This window comes from Drosophila ficusphila, unplaced genomic scaffold (genome assembly GCF_018152265.1).
Source record: "Drosophila ficusphila isolate 14025-0441.05 unplaced genomic scaffold, ASM1815226v1 contig_791, whole genome shotgun sequence".
Lineage (NCBI taxonomy): Eukaryota > Metazoa > Arthropoda > Insecta > Diptera > Drosophilidae > Drosophila > Drosophila ficusphila.
The window spans coordinates 13,284,540-13,297,249 of NW_025064737.1; the positions used below are offsets into that span (position 1 = coordinate 13,284,540).

The 12,710-nt window shown below is 47.7% G+C and overlaps 6 protein-coding genes across 7 annotated transcripts; 4 read left to right on the forward strand and 2 right to left on the reverse strand.

Moving 5' to 3' along the window:
- The first annotated feature begins 103 nt into the window (after positions 1-103).
- Positions 104-2,586, forward strand: LOC108087362. Its single transcript, XM_017184702.2, has 4 exons — positions 104-290; positions 379-797; positions 890-1,701; positions 1,764-2,586. Exons 1-4 carry the CDS (start codon positions 242-244, stop codon positions 2,344-2,346), a joined length of 1,863 nt encoding a protein of 620 aa, XP_017040191.1. The 5' UTR covers positions 104-241; the 3' UTR covers positions 2,347-2,586.
- Positions 2,587-2,775: 189 nt separating this feature from the next.
- LOC108087151 (succinate dehydrogenase [ubiquinone] cytochrome b small subunit, mitochondrial) lies at positions 2,776-3,758 on the forward strand. Its single transcript, XM_017184366.2, has 4 exons — positions 2,776-2,915; positions 3,008-3,123; positions 3,196-3,383; positions 3,463-3,758. The coding sequence occupies exons 1-4, from the start codon at positions 2,873-2,875 to the stop codon at positions 3,665-3,667; spliced, it is 552 nt and encodes a 183-aa protein (XP_017039855.1). The 5' UTR covers positions 2,776-2,872; the 3' UTR covers positions 3,668-3,758.
- Positions 3,759-3,766: 8 nt separating this feature from the next.
- LOC108087150 (phosphatidylglycerophosphatase and protein-tyrosine phosphatase 1) lies at positions 3,767-5,090 on the reverse strand. Of its 2 annotated transcripts, none has more exons than XM_017184364.2 (4): positions 4,859-5,090; positions 4,466-4,609; positions 4,091-4,408; positions 3,767-4,031 (listed from the first exon to the last, which is right to left on the reverse strand). In XM_017184364.2, the coding sequence occupies exons 1-4, from the start codon at positions 4,868-4,870 to the stop codon at positions 3,903-3,905; spliced, it is 603 nt and encodes a 200-aa protein (XP_017039853.1). In that variant the 5' UTR covers positions 4,871-5,090; the 3' UTR covers positions 3,767-3,902. The 2 variants fall into 2 exon arrangements, with proteins under 2 accessions (XP_017039853.1, XP_017039854.1); XM_017184365.1 differs by lacking the exon at positions 4,859-5,090 and adding an exon at positions 4,760-4,778.
- Positions 5,091-5,629: 539 nt separating this feature from the next.
- Positions 5,630-9,000, forward strand: LOC108087147 (protein sel-1 homolog 1). Its single transcript, XM_017184360.2, has 7 exons — positions 5,630-6,400; positions 6,453-7,198; positions 7,266-7,440; positions 7,533-7,681; positions 7,747-8,081; positions 8,141-8,345; positions 8,407-9,000. Exons 1-7 carry the CDS (start codon positions 5,941-5,943, stop codon positions 8,803-8,805), a joined length of 2,469 nt encoding a protein of 822 aa, XP_017039849.1. The 5' UTR covers positions 5,630-5,940; the 3' UTR covers positions 8,806-9,000.
- Positions 9,001-9,188: 188 nt separating this feature from the next.
- On the reverse strand, positions 9,189-10,803 carry LOC108087149 (26S proteasome regulatory subunit 6A-B). The gene is made up of 3 exons (XM_017184363.2): positions 10,463-10,803; positions 9,983-10,403; positions 9,189-9,905 (listed from the first exon to the last, which is right to left on the reverse strand). The coding sequence occupies exons 1-3, from the start codon at positions 10,670-10,672 to the stop codon at positions 9,253-9,255; spliced, it is 1,284 nt and encodes a 427-aa protein (XP_017039852.1). The 5' UTR covers positions 10,673-10,803; the 3' UTR covers positions 9,189-9,252.
- A 51-nt stretch (positions 10,804-10,854) lies between these two features.
- On the forward strand, positions 10,855-12,698 carry LOC108087148 (ran-binding protein 3). The gene is made up of 2 exons (XM_017184361.1): positions 10,855-10,986; positions 11,111-12,698. Exons 1-2 carry the CDS (start codon positions 10,971-10,973, stop codon positions 12,469-12,471), a joined length of 1,377 nt encoding a protein of 458 aa, XP_017039850.1. The 5' UTR covers positions 10,855-10,970; the 3' UTR covers positions 12,472-12,698.
- The last annotated feature ends 12 nt before the right edge of the window (positions 12,699-12,710 follow it).

Sequence of the window (12,710 nt, forward strand, 5' to 3'; positions counted from 1 at the left end):
AACTTAACGGAACCGGTTTTTTGATTATTAATCGATTACTTTTAATCCCTGATCTTAATCGGTGTTGTGAAAAGGGCGCTTCAATAGAGCTGACAGTGTTGTACAACTCGGCTTGGCTGCTGGCAACTTGTGTTTGTTGCGTGTTTTGTTAAAAAGTTAAACCGTTTATTGTTCCGTCCAATTATTTTTAAATTGTGAAAAACTATGTTTAATTGTTAGTTCAAAAGACACAACACTCGCAATGCAATTATACTTGGGTGTTATCTGTCTGGCGGGCTGCCTGGGTTCAGGTCAGTCAATTGATTCCCAAGCCACACCCAAGGCTCTAAGTGAATCATATGAATTGGCCATCCGAAATTAACCCGCCTCTATTTCCAGCTCTCGGCCAGTACAACCTAATACAGAAGGACCACTGCGTGATTCCAAAGATCCTGCAGGGATCGTGGTTCTCCTGGGAAACGGGCTTGCCCACGCTGACTGTTATCGATGCAACCTCGATGTCCAGTCGTGGATACTGCATCAACTATAGCCGCCACAAGGGCGATGAATACTCGTTCGTCTTTAAGGAGCGCTCCAAGAACTGCTACCACTGCGTTCGGACCATTATCCGCACCCTGAATGTGTTCGAAAAGTTCGAAGGTCCTTGTGTGGGCATTCCAGATGGCCAGGAGCCCACAGTCGATTATGTGTGTCGCGGATTGAATGATGACCAGCAGCTCATCACACTCTTTAACGAGAACTTCGTACCGATCAATTGCCGCTCCTCGTTGGAGGGCGTCTGGCATTTCACTTACCAGGTTAGTTTGGAACGCAAAAATAATCTGTATTTTTCTTCCTAAGATAAAAACAAAAACATTTTTAATCAAATTCCGAAATTACATTTTTTCAGAATCGTTTTCGGTTTACAGGCGTGTGCGATAAGCCTGATGCTCGCATTCAGTCCTGCCAAACGGCGGGCACTCAGTTTCTTATCCAGAATCAGAAGTTCAATGTCACCTACCAGCAGTGCGAGGGCATGGAAGGTACATTCACCGGCACCGTGGAGTTCAGCTGCCTCGGCGATTGGTTTGTTGGCAAGAATCACTACTTTGCGGTGGCCAATACAAAGGAGTCGCGTAAGGACGAGAAGTACCGCTGCTTCCTCAAGAATCGTGACGACGATCTATATGTGGGTGTTTCCATTACTGCCGAGTGCAATACGCTTAAGACACCAGAAACATCGCCCGAGCGTCTAAAGTTGACGCCAGTCAAGGCAGAGTTCGTGGAACCGGGCTGCACGCTGCCTCAAAATTTTAGCGGCGAGTGGGTGAATACTGCCAACATCGACGCCGATGTCTCGATCAGTGAGACGCACATCAACGAGACCTACTATCCTGACAAGGCCCGCTACCGCAAGACGATCTATGTGTGCCGCGAACGCCGTGGAAATCGTGTCATGATGGCCCGCCTGACCGTCGATGGTTGCCAGAAGGATTATGTGTGCTTTGATTTTATGCCTCGCCACCACAACATTATTCGTTACCGCAAGGGATTGGCCGTGATTAAGGACGATTTCAGCACGGTCTGCTCGTGGGTTCAGTTCCCTAATGCCGAGGCCTGGAAATACGACCTGTTTTTGGCAAGGAATCCTGTGCCAGTTCGGTGTCCCGTTGCGGGTAAATTTAATTTTACACAGAGAGGAGAGCATCCCTTCAGAACAAGGTTTGTAATTCATTTAATTAATAGCATTCAATATTTTTTAATACCCTTACCTTTCCGTACAGAATTCTTGGTGGTGTCACCCTGAGTCCCCGTCCGGATATCCATTGCAAGCAGAACATTTCTGATTTATCAGTTTGCGACACCGATCAAAAGGAACTGGCGGTGGATGAAAACTATTGCCTGTCCGTGGATCACTTGGGAGTGCCTGTGGATATCTACAGCGATCCCGATTACCGCATGAAGTGCATAGGCTTCTGGAAGGAGAACTTGAAGTCCTACCTGATAACCTACGACGATCTGGATCCGCTCTCCAAGTACCGCTGCTGGGTCTATCAACGCGCCGACCTTAATCGGGTCCTGATGTCGCAGGCTGTGGGTGCCTTCTGTAAACTGGAGCAGGACGTGACCTCGTGGAATCATACGGAGGGCGCTGCAGTCGCCATCGATGCCGTGGAGTACGAAAGAGAGCGTGACGACTGTCCCATGTACTTTGATGACGGTCTGAACCCGTGGAAGCCATCGGACGCCTCCAACATCGTCTTTGATTGGGACTTTTACCGAGCAGGAGCAGCGACACTCGAATTGAAACTTACTGGCCTCGTGATCGTGGCCTGTGCGTTAATCAAAAGTTTAGTAGCTCTTTAAGATCAAAGTATTTTTAATAATTCCATCCAACGAAATTTACAAATTTATATCCAATGTCAAGTAACTTTTAGGAATAACTGCGTGCCTTAAATTACGATTTTCGAATTATTAGGCAAATTTTAAAGTTAGTGAGTAAGACCATTTTTATTTGTGTTTTGTAACAGCCATTCCGTCCCAAATGAATCTCAAATGTTTTGTGCAAGTAATTAAAGCAGATAAATAAATCACTTAAACTATAAACATTTTTGTGTTCTATAGAGAAAACAATTAAAATAAAATTCATATACTTAAATATCTTTTTACTATTTTTCGTCTTTATTATTTAATTTGTTAATTTTCTTAAATTAATTTACCATGCTAATATATTGACCTTTACTGTACGTCGATAACACTTATTGAATCGCAGACAGCTGGCAACTCTACGTTCAGTGCTGGTTAATTTCTTAGACAATTCGGCCCAAACGTCTCACGGAGCAATAGAATTTTTATTTTGAGTTGAAAATTCTCAATTTTCACACATCCAAACATGTCCCTTTCGCTGGTCCTGCGTGGCGCTGCCCGTTGCAATGGTAAGGACCCACTGGTTAGACATTCACCCGAATATTTGCCGAAAAACAGCTTTTATTATATAACCAAACCGTTTGTTGGTATCCGCTATTAGCCGCAAATCTTGTTAAGGCGGCCCGGATCACGCCCCTGAAGAGTTACTCCACCTTGGTGGCCAATGCCCAGCGAAAGGCTGTGGTTCAGCCCCTGGCTGTGGCCAAGATTGCTGCGGTAAGTGTTTAGTGTGCTGGGTATTTGGGAGAAGGCGTCAGAGCTCATGCCAATCCCTTCCTGCTTTTGCAGCCAACTGTGCGCGAAATCTCCGTGAGTGCACCGCGCATGGCCGCTGCCGGATCGAGTCACACCCTCCTGTGGACCGTGGAGCGCGTGGTGTCCGCCGGTTTGCTTGCTGTGATCCCAGCTGCTTTCATCGCACCATCCCAGGTTTTGGATGCTCTCCTGGCCGTCTCCGTCGTCATCCACACCCATTGGTAAGATGTTCTGAACATTTTCGACAATAATTATTTTCAAACATTTTTTTTTTAAATAAGACTTTTTTTCAACTTACAGGGGCGTTGAGGCCATGGTGGTGGACTACATGCGACCCTCGGTTGTGGGCAACGTTCTGCCCAAAGTGGCTCACATTGCGCTGATCATCATTTCGGTGGCCACACTGGGCGGTCTTTTCTACTACATCCAGAACGACGTTGGCCTGGCCAATGGTATTAAACGCTTCTGGGCCATCAAGGGAAAGGATGCCGAGAAGAAGGCTTAAGCGTCGAGAGCAAGCAGTTGACGAACCACGAAACACCAGTTATTTATTCATAGTTTCGCGATAAGCAGTAAATAAACAATTGTATAAAGTATATGCATATTTTCGTGTTTGTAGAAAATTGTATATTCAACAAGAAAATCAGCACTAAAATAGTTGGGTAACAGGCAGCACCACCTTTTGTTACGTATGGTAATATATTGTCAGCAATAAATTTTGGCTATTGTCCGGGTTTTCGTCATGACTTGGCCTGCACATTGTTTGTGTAGAACAACCGGAGGGCATCCCATTGTTTGGTGTGCAGCAGAATGTGTGGCCGACACTGGCGCATGTGGTCCACGGCCTGATCCGGCGTCCATCCGTTTTTCTGTAAAGAAAACAGGCCTTAATAATAAGGAAGTTCATTGGCGATTGTGTTTAACCCACCATCATAAGGTAACAGCCCACCAAAGTGGCACTTCGCGTCCTGCCTGCCTTGCAGTGTACATAGACAGAGCCCACGTTCTCCGGCAAGTGAGAGGAACTCAGACCGCCAATCCTCTGTTTTAGGGGCAGGAACTTGTTCATAAACTCCACACCGCGGAATAATTTTTCCTGGTTGGGTGACTCAAAAATATCGGTGGTGGCTAGCTGCAGGAACTCAATGCCCAACTTGCTCCACTTCTCCGTGTTGTTGGAGAAGGCGGTCAGCTCGTAGTCCTCGTTCATCGACACTACCGCCTTCATGTTCTCTTTGGCAATGAGCTGGAGATTTAAACTAGGATTTATATGGACTCATGGCTTGTAATGTCAACTACTTACGTCATTGGCCTGGCTGCGAAAGGGCAGGGCTCCCAGTATAACGTGCTCGTCAATACGATCGTACCAATTTCTGGCGGACGCTTTCTCCATCAGGACATTGTACAGGAGGGTGGGGTAGAAGGATACACGCGCAAACATGGCGGCCTGGAATGTCAGGAGGAGATCGTTGAAGGATCGGGAAGAAACAGGTGAGTTTCAAGGGAGAGTGGTTTGCCAGGAGGCAAACGCAACAGCTGTGTAACTTTCACCAGCGCTGGCGGTCTAACTTAAATACTGATTCGCAGTGCGACTGACTTGGTTGAAGCGCGGCTTGGAACTGGTTTCGGTTTTGGATTTTGGGTTTTGGGCCTGGGTGTCTGGCACGCAGGGCACTACTTGCTACTTGCTACTTACACTCATCTCCATGCCGGCTGCTCAGTGGCTGACTGGCGGGATTGATGGAGACAAAAGTGAGTGATTCACGGGCCGCAGACCTTCCTCGTATTCTAATTAGTCCAGCTCGGAAATTATCACCTCCAGTCGCACGTCAACAGCTTTTATTTCAAATCACTTCTGTAAAGCTGTAGCGTTCCTTTGCATAACGAAACAACAGGCATAAGCGCATGGGCGTAGCTGCGGCTATCGGAAGCTTTAGCGTAGAATCCAGAAGAGGGGTTATTAAAAACGAATCGAGTCTACAGGTTGCAGAATTATTTAATCGCAGGTGGCATGAATCAATTGCCTAGCTTATTTTCAAATTTTTTGATAAAAGAAATTGTATACAATCTTCCTAAGTTTACAAAATTATATAAAAATCTAATATTAAAATTGTATGTAAATATAAAATAAGGTATTGACAAAGTTAACAACTGGATGTGCAAAAATAAGTTTTGATAAATTGCACTTACAAATAATAAAAGACTTACTTGACTGATTAATATTTATTTGAATTTTGGGTTAGTTTATGTAAGGCCGTTTAGATAACAAATAAATTTGTATAAATAAATTAAAAAATTAATTAAATTAGTTCAATGTTTGAAGTGAAAGCTGTAGCTAAAATTTAAATCTATTTTTTGCTGTAGTCCTGCGAACCATTTTTAATGTAATATTTTCCTGCCGTGACCCCTATAAATTCTTTCACGACGCCCTTACATACGTCTGTTTTCGATGCGGTGACTTGCAACACTGGCCAATAAACCTCAGCACGTTCGCAGCACTATAAACATTGCAACAAAAAAAATTAAAAAAGAATCTTACGTGTGAAAAATTAGGGAAAGACAGCCGAGGCATTCCAACCACCAAGCCAAGGTGGCTAAAATGAGCCAGCGTTAAGCTCGAACGATCGCACCAAATAAAAAACATTCAATCTCTCCACTGGCTCTGCGTTCCGAGGAGGAAGTAAATAACACAACACGTCAGAAGTGGAAGACCTGCTGATAGACCACCGACCGAAATTATCGTTGGAATTTATTGGTCTACATTGCCAAAACAAGACAATGAAGGTCAACAGTTGGATGTGCTTGCTGGTGCTGCATCTGGCTTGGCAGATGCGGGCTGAGGAGCTTCAGGGGCCCAACACAGATGCCACTGGCAGCAGTACCGAAAACGGACTGAGAACTGGCACCGGAACGGGAACGGGTACAGCAACGGGTTTGGGTACGGGCACTGCCACGCCCACGCTGCCCAACGAGCCCTCCACTCAGGCAGAGGCCGAGGATGTGACCACGGCAGAGTCAGAGTCAAGGACTCCAGCCGAAAGCAACGAGCGCAAGGCGGGCAAGCCCAAGGACTCGACTGAGGCTTCACCAAGGACAAAGGTCATGCCTGCTGCCCTGCTTGAACGGCTCTGGAACGATAGTCTAATGAGGCAGCAAAAGCTGAAGGCCGAGATCGAGCGAATCGAAGCTAAACGTCAGCCCACTGAGGTGGTGGAACTGACTCCGGAGCAAATTGAAGGTATGACATTTTCTTTCATTTTTTTTTGCTTGGTATAAACCTTTACTTTTAGCTCAAACCATGTACGATAACGCCATGGACATGCTGGCCAAACCGCACACGGACAAGCGAGTGGCCTTCACCTTGCTGAAAAAGGCTGCTGCCTTCAATCATCTCAAGGCTCGGGCGGAACTAGCATGGGCCGTCCTTCTGGGTCATTGGATTGACTTTGATTTCAACCACGCTGCTGATGAGTTCGAGAGTCTGGCCAACGAGGGTGTTCCAGAGGCACACATGGGACTGGGATTCCTCTATTCGGCGGGCGTGGGTGGCAAGAACGTGAGCCAACCGCTCGCCCTAATCCACTACACGATGGCCGCTCTTGGCGACAACACTCTGGCCCAGATGGCCATAGGTTATCGTTATCTGTACGGCATCAATGTGCCCATCAGCTGCGAAAAAGCGCTGATTCAGTACAAGCGAGTAGCCAAGAAGGTAGCCTCCAAGATCACTTTTGCTAACGGTCCAGTTGTGCATCGCGTGCGATTGCTAGACGAGCTGGAAAACCCCGGCAGCCATGAAACTGAGATTGTGGACTATTACCAACTGCTAGCCGACAAAGGAGACGTCCAGTCACAGGTTGGATTGGGCCAGCTGTATTACCAGGGCGGCAAGGCCACTGAGCAAGATCACCAGAAGGCTTTGGAGTACTTTACCCAGGCGGCTAATGCAGGCAATGCGATTGGCTTCGCTTTTCTGGGCAAGCTTTATCTCGAGGGAAGTGAGCAAATCAAGGCAGATAATGAAACCGCATTAAAGGTAGGAATGACATTGATAACAGTTATTTATTCTCTGCTAATTTCTTTTTTTGGATTTCGACATTTAGTACTTCTCCAAGGCCGCTGAAATGGGTGATCCAGTGGGTCAGAGCGGATTGGGTCTCATGTACCTGAAGGGTTTGGGTGTGCCGAAGGATTCCATCAAGGCTTTGTCTTACTTCACGCAGGCTGCCGATCAAGGATGGGTGGATGGACAACTGCAGTTGGGAAACATGTATTTCAGTAAGTTTAAGAAACCATTTAAAAAAACGTAATGTTCCCTTACTAAAGTTTTTCTTTATGATTTTGAAAATATTATAAATGTTGATTTTTAGCTGGCAATGGCGTAAAAACAGACTACAAACTGGCCCTCAAGTATTTTAACCTGGCTACCCAATCAGGCCATGTTTTAGCTTACTATAATCTAGGAGTGATGAATGCTTATGGCATGGGAATGCTACGTTCGTGTCCAGCGGCGGTAGAAGTAAGTTTACTACGCACTTAAAATGTTAATCAGCTAGTAACTGGTTTCATATTTGTTGCTTCCAGTTCTTCAAGACCGTCTCAGAACGAGGACGCTGGAGCAGCCGACTGATGCACGCCTACAGTGATTATAAGAAGAACCGCATCGACGAGGCTTATATGCAATATTCGCTGATGGCTGAAGTCGGCTACGAAGTGGCCCAGAGCAATGCCGCCTTTTTACTCGATCGCGAGGAGGTGCATGTGTTTAACGATCGACACGAAGATTTGATTCGCGCCTTTTACTACTGGAAACGGGCAGCCGGACAGGGTTACTCCGCAGCCCAAGTAAAGCTGGGCGACTACTATTATTACGGCTGGGGCACGTCCACGGACTTCGAGACTGCCGCCGCTCTTTACAGGTCGGTTTGTTATGAATTCCAGAGTGTTAACACCACTTTTAAACTTTTTAAATCCACAGGAAAGCTTCAGAGCAGCAGTATAATGCGCAGGCTATGTTCAACCTGGGCTACATGCACGAACAGGGGCTGGGCATGAAGAAAGACTGGCATCTGGCTAAGAGATTATATGATTTGGCAGCCGAGACCAACTCGGATGCCAAGGTCCCGGTGGCTATTGCACTTTTCAAGCTGCAAATACTGGCTAAAATTGAATCAATAAAGGAAGTAAGTGGAAATAGTTCTTTGTATAATATGTAGACTACATTAAAATGTTTTTCTCCATCAGTCACCTTACAGGTTTATCTTCTACATGGATGAAAATATCGCTGCCAATTGGGATTTGTACATGATAACCTTCTTAACTCTTCTTTTGGGTATCATTATGTATATGAGACGCCCGGTTCAGCAACAGGATCAGCCGGCCCAGCAGCCAGCTGCAGATGACATTGCTGCCGCGCCGGTCAATCTGGCGCCAGTGGGGGCTGAAGCAGCAGCTGCAGCCGGAGTAGTCGACGGTGAGGTCGCAGTGGGCGCCGCGACCACAGCCTCCGTTGCCACTCCTGCGGCTACTACGTCCTCCTCTGCGCGAACGACTGCAGCCAATGCTGGTGCAGCGTCACCGGGCGGCAGTAGCTCAACATCTGCGGCGCCGGATGGCGCCAACACACTCGATCCTACTGACTAGTCTTAGTGAATTGGTTAATCATCCCTCTAGGTTAATTAGTGTGCGTGTAAATATTTATCATCTAATTTCGCCCGATTTAATATTTTTTAATAATTCTGAAACCGACCTTTTTAGATATTTAAAAAATATCCTACTCAGATCAGATTGTAAATGTTGTACTGATAAACCAATGAATCGATCGACATTTGATACATATATATTTTTGTTTATTTTTTGTTGGGGTAAGTTGCCGACCAAAACTAAAAAAGTTTAGTACAGCCCTTTTCGAAAATAGAATAAAGTAGTTTCATTTTTATTTGTTTTTTTACTGAAAAGGAGTATAAGGTTACCATGTCCTTTCAAATCCCTTTAATTCATTAGCGTAAAATTATAACTGATAAATGTTAAATTTCCATGGTTTATTATAATGGGAGCGGACAATGTGTAGTTAAACTGCAAATTTCTAGTCTAAGCGTAGTAGTTAAGATTAGCCTTCTTCTTCGCCTGCACCTCCATGATCGCATCCATGAAGTCCTCGTGCGTGACCGAAGTGGCGGAACGGCGCAGGGCGATCATGCCGGCCTCCACACACACGGCCTTGCACTGTGCGCCGTTGAAGTCATCTGTCGATCGGGAGAGCTCCTCGAAATTGACATGACTAACGTTCATTTTACGCGAATGGATCTGCATGATGCGGGCACGCGCCTCTTCGTTGGGATGCGGGAACTCGATCTTTCGATCCAGACGACCAGAACGCAGGAGAGCCGGATCCAAAATGTCTACACGATTGGTGGCTGCAATGACCTTGATGTCCGCCGTAGAACTGAAGCCATCCAACTGATTCAGCAGCTCCAACATGGTTCGCTGCACCTCACGGTCGCCGGCCTTCTCCGAATCGAAGCGCTTGGTGCCAATGGCGTCCAACTCATCGATAAAGATAATAGCCGGCGCCTTTTCCTTGGCTAAAGCGAAGGCATCACGCACAAGCTTGGCGCCATCACCAATAAACATTTGGACCAACTGCGGACCCGCAAGCTTGAGGAAGGTGGACTTGGTCTGAGCGGCGCAGGCACGGGCCAGTAAAGTTTTACCAGTTCCTGGAGGGCCGTACAAAAGAACACCTGAAAAGAGAAAGAATAATTTTTATGGGAAACCTTTTAAGGAGTATTATTAGTATTAAGGAGTATTAGTAACACACCTTTAGGCGGGTGAATGCCAAGGTTCTTAAACTTCTCCTTGTGAGTCATGGGCAGGACCACTGCCTCGATGAGTTCTTGAATTTGCTTGTCCAAGCCACCGATATCGGAGTACTGTTCTGTGGGTCTCTCGTCCACCTCCATGGCCTTGACGCGGGCATCGTACTCTGCGGGCAAGGTTTCTAGGATCAAGTACGAATCCTTATTAACACCAACTAGATCACCGGGCTTAAGTTTCTCGGCGTCCACCAGTCCGATGACAGGCAAAAAGTAGGCTTGTCGTGTAGATGTTTTGATGACTGCGCACTTGCCCTTCCGCTGGTTATCCAACACAGTGACGGAGCCGTCGTCCTCCTCCTCCTGAGGATCCACATCCAGCAGCTCTATCACATTGGACACCAGATAGGGCAGCGTTTTGTTCACCTATGGATTACCGATTAGATATGAATACCGGTGGACCGAAAGTTTCTCTGAAATATTACCTTAATCTTTTCAGTGTTGTCCTTGATCTTCTCATTCTGCGCCTGGATCTCATGCGTAATGCGCATCACCTCGCTTTTCATGATCTTGATCTCGTTGTCCATCAGGCGAGTCCTGCTCACAATCTCTTCGGTGGACATACGCATCACCTCCTCGCCCAGCGACTCCTCGCCGTCTTCCCAGATCGATTTGTCTTCCAGAGTCTGAGCCATGTCTAAAGATCCGTTTGCCTGCTCTTGGTAAATTTAATATTCTTTGTTTAAATGCAGTAATTGCCGATCTTTTTTGACACAACACTCTGTCGATGACTTGTAAATTTCTTGTTTTTTCAGCGGCAAGTGGGCAACACTAACCGCCAGTGTTGGTGAGCGAGCTTGTGGTAATACGGCCTATCGATAGGTGCGACAGGCGATAAAACAGCGATAACAGTTCGGCAGGCTTCAGAACGCTCTTTTCTGGAAAAGATTTGGCAATTTATATATTCACAAATTGCAAATAGCAAAGTTTGCAATGTCGGAAAACAATGGTAAGTGTTAAGCTTTGGCCCTGGGCGTTACTCGGTGTTGTATGGCCAAAAGAAGAAAAGTTACTTTTTTGTAAAAACTAGCTGCATAAGCTGACATCCGAATCTTGTTTTTTTCTTTCCCCAGAAGCGTCGGTCGAAACTAACTGTTTCCGAGGTGGCTTCACCTTGAAGGCTTCTCGCCTGGGCGGAGCCGTCCTCCGTCCGGCGGTGCTGGCGAACAGCAGTAGCTCCGGCAATAGTTCCACCACCACATCGCTGGCCGGCGGCGATGACAGCGCCCTGCTAAGCAACAATCCTTTCCTGCGCGAGGGCAAGGACGATGAGGAGGACGACGATGTGGTGGTGGTGGCCACCGGCTCCGTACCGGCCGAGTCGACCGGCGGCAAGGACGACGACGACGAGGTGGACGAGCGGCCGGATCCGCTAACCAAGTTGCGTAGCAATGGCATTGAACGCTCCAGCATGTTTGCCGCCGCCAAGAACAACATGCCTCATGTCCAAACCAGCGGCTTTGTCTTCGGCCAGAACGTGCATGAGCGCGTGGTGGCCCCCAATGCGGAGCAGGTCGTGGCCGCAGAGCCAGACGCAGAAACGGCCGGCAGCTCGGCATCGGGCTCAGCCCAGGAGGCGGCCTCCTCCTCCACCGCCGCCTCGTCGTCGTCGGCGCAGCTACTCTTCTCCAGCGTCATCCAGAACGCTGCTCAGACCACAGAGACCAGCGAGGCTGCCGCCTCGTCGTCCACCTGCAGTAGCAGCAACAATAACAAGGAGTCCGCGGAGGCCAAGAGCCTCACAGATGTGGCCCGCGAATACGAGGAGAGCCGCGCCCAGAAGCGCAAATACGAGGAAGTGGAGACCTTCACCGGCGAAGAGGACGAGATCAACATCATCGACGTGAGCTGCAAGTTGTTCGCTTTTATTAACAGCAATTGGGAGGAGCGCGGTCGCGGCAGCTTGCGCCTCAACGACGCCAAGGACGGGCGCGGCGATTCGCGCGTGGTCTTCCGCACTTCCGGCAACTTGCGCCTGCTGCTCAACACCAAAGTCTGGGCCGCCATGGTAGTGGAGCGGGCCAGCCAAAAGTCACTTCGCCTCACGGCCATCGACAGTTCCGGTGTACTCAAGATCTTCCTGGCAATGGGCCGACCGGCGGATATTGGCCAGCTACACAAGGCGCTCAGCGAGCGGATCGCTAAGCGCAAGCTCTCACATCCCGAGGAGTGCACCGTGGAGGAAACGAAAAACGGTGTGGCCTCCGAAGCTGCGGCAAGCCTGCAGCCGGAGTCGACGACCCACGACGACGAGGATGAGGACGCTGCTCCGGGGCCGTCGGGTGCCATTTCCGCCGAGGCGGACAGTTATGGGCCGAGTCCCAAGAAGGTGCTCGTCCAGCCAGACAGCAGTGCCGATGTCCGTGTGCCGCCCGTCGAGGAGGGCGGCGAGGATGCCGAGGCCGAGGCCAAGGAATCCACTGATCAGAATTAACCGCCACCGCCGCTCGCTCTTGTTCTTTTTATACGAATCATACATGAAGAAAAACGAAAACAAAACACACAAAAACACAACAACCACACTAATTAATAAAAGAAGCCGTGAATTATTATAAATTAATTATAATAATTTATTAATAATTATTATTATTAAAAATAAAATAAATGAAGTGCTGATTTGTAAACCCGTGAGCAGCGTCTACAAAAGACATTTATCCATTACGCTTTGTGTTT

What these genes read in the sequence shown, in the direction of transcription:
- LOC108087362 (XM_017184702.2), top strand. Translation starts at nt 242, where the DNA reads ATGCAATTATACTTGGGTGTTATCTGTCTGGCGGGCTGCCTGGGTTCA. An exon ending in TCTGGCATTTCACTTACCAG is followed by an intron (nt 798 to 889) that starts GTTAGTTTGGAA and finishes ACATTTTTTCAG; the next exon opens with AATCGTTTTCGGTTTACAGG. An exon ending in GAGCATCCCTTCAGAACAAG is followed by an intron (nt 1,702 to 1,763) that starts GTTTGTAATTCA and finishes CTTTCCGTACAG; the next exon opens with AATTCTTGGTGGTGTCACCC.
- LOC108087151 (XM_017184366.2), top strand. Translation starts at nt 2,873, where the DNA reads ATGTCCCTTTCGCTGGTCCTGCGTGGCGCTGCCCGTTGCAATG. An exon ending in CTGTGGCCAAGATTGCTGCG is followed by an intron (nt 3,124 to 3,195) that starts GTAAGTGTTTAG and finishes CTGCTTTTGCAG; the next exon opens with CCAACTGTGCGCGAAATCTC. An exon ending in GTCGTCATCCACACCCATTG is followed by an intron (nt 3,384 to 3,462) that starts GTAAGATGTTCT and finishes TTCAACTTACAG; the next exon opens with GGGCGTTGAGGCCATGGTGG.
- LOC108087150 (XM_017184364.2), bottom strand. An exon ending in TTCGCAGCCAGGCCAATGAC is followed by an intron (nt 4,409 to 4,465) that starts GTAAGTAGTTGA and finishes TTAAATCTCCAG; the next exon opens with CTCATTGCCAAAGAGAACAT. An exon ending in TGGGCTGTTACCTTATGATG is followed by an intron (nt 4,032 to 4,090) that starts GTGGGTTAAACA and finishes TTTTCTTTACAG; the next exon opens with AAAAACGGATGGACGCCGGA.
- LOC108087147 (XM_017184360.2), top strand. Translation starts at nt 5,941, where the DNA reads ATGAAGGTCAACAGTTGGATGTGCTTGCTGGTGCTGCATCTGGCTTGG. An exon ending in ATAATGAAACCGCATTAAAG is followed by an intron (nt 7,199 to 7,265) that starts GTAGGAATGACA and finishes TTCGACATTTAG; the next exon opens with TACTTCTCCAAGGCCGCTGA. An exon ending in AAATTGAATCAATAAAGGAA is followed by an intron (nt 8,346 to 8,406) that starts GTAAGTGGAAAT and finishes TTTCTCCATCAG; the next exon opens with TCACCTTACAGGTTTATCTT.
- LOC108087149 (XM_017184363.2), bottom strand. Translation starts at nt 10,672, where the DNA reads ATGGCTCAGACTCTGGAAGACAAATCGATCTGGGAAGACGGCGAGGAG. An exon ending in ACAACACTGAAAAGATTAAG is followed by an intron (nt 10,404 to 10,462) that starts GTAATATTTCAG and finishes GGTAATCCATAG; the next exon opens with GTGAACAAAACGCTGCCCTA. An exon ending in TGGCATTCACCCGCCTAAAG is followed by an intron (nt 9,906 to 9,982) that starts GTGTGTTACTAA and finishes TTCTCTTTTCAG; the next exon opens with GTGTTCTTTTGTACGGCCCT.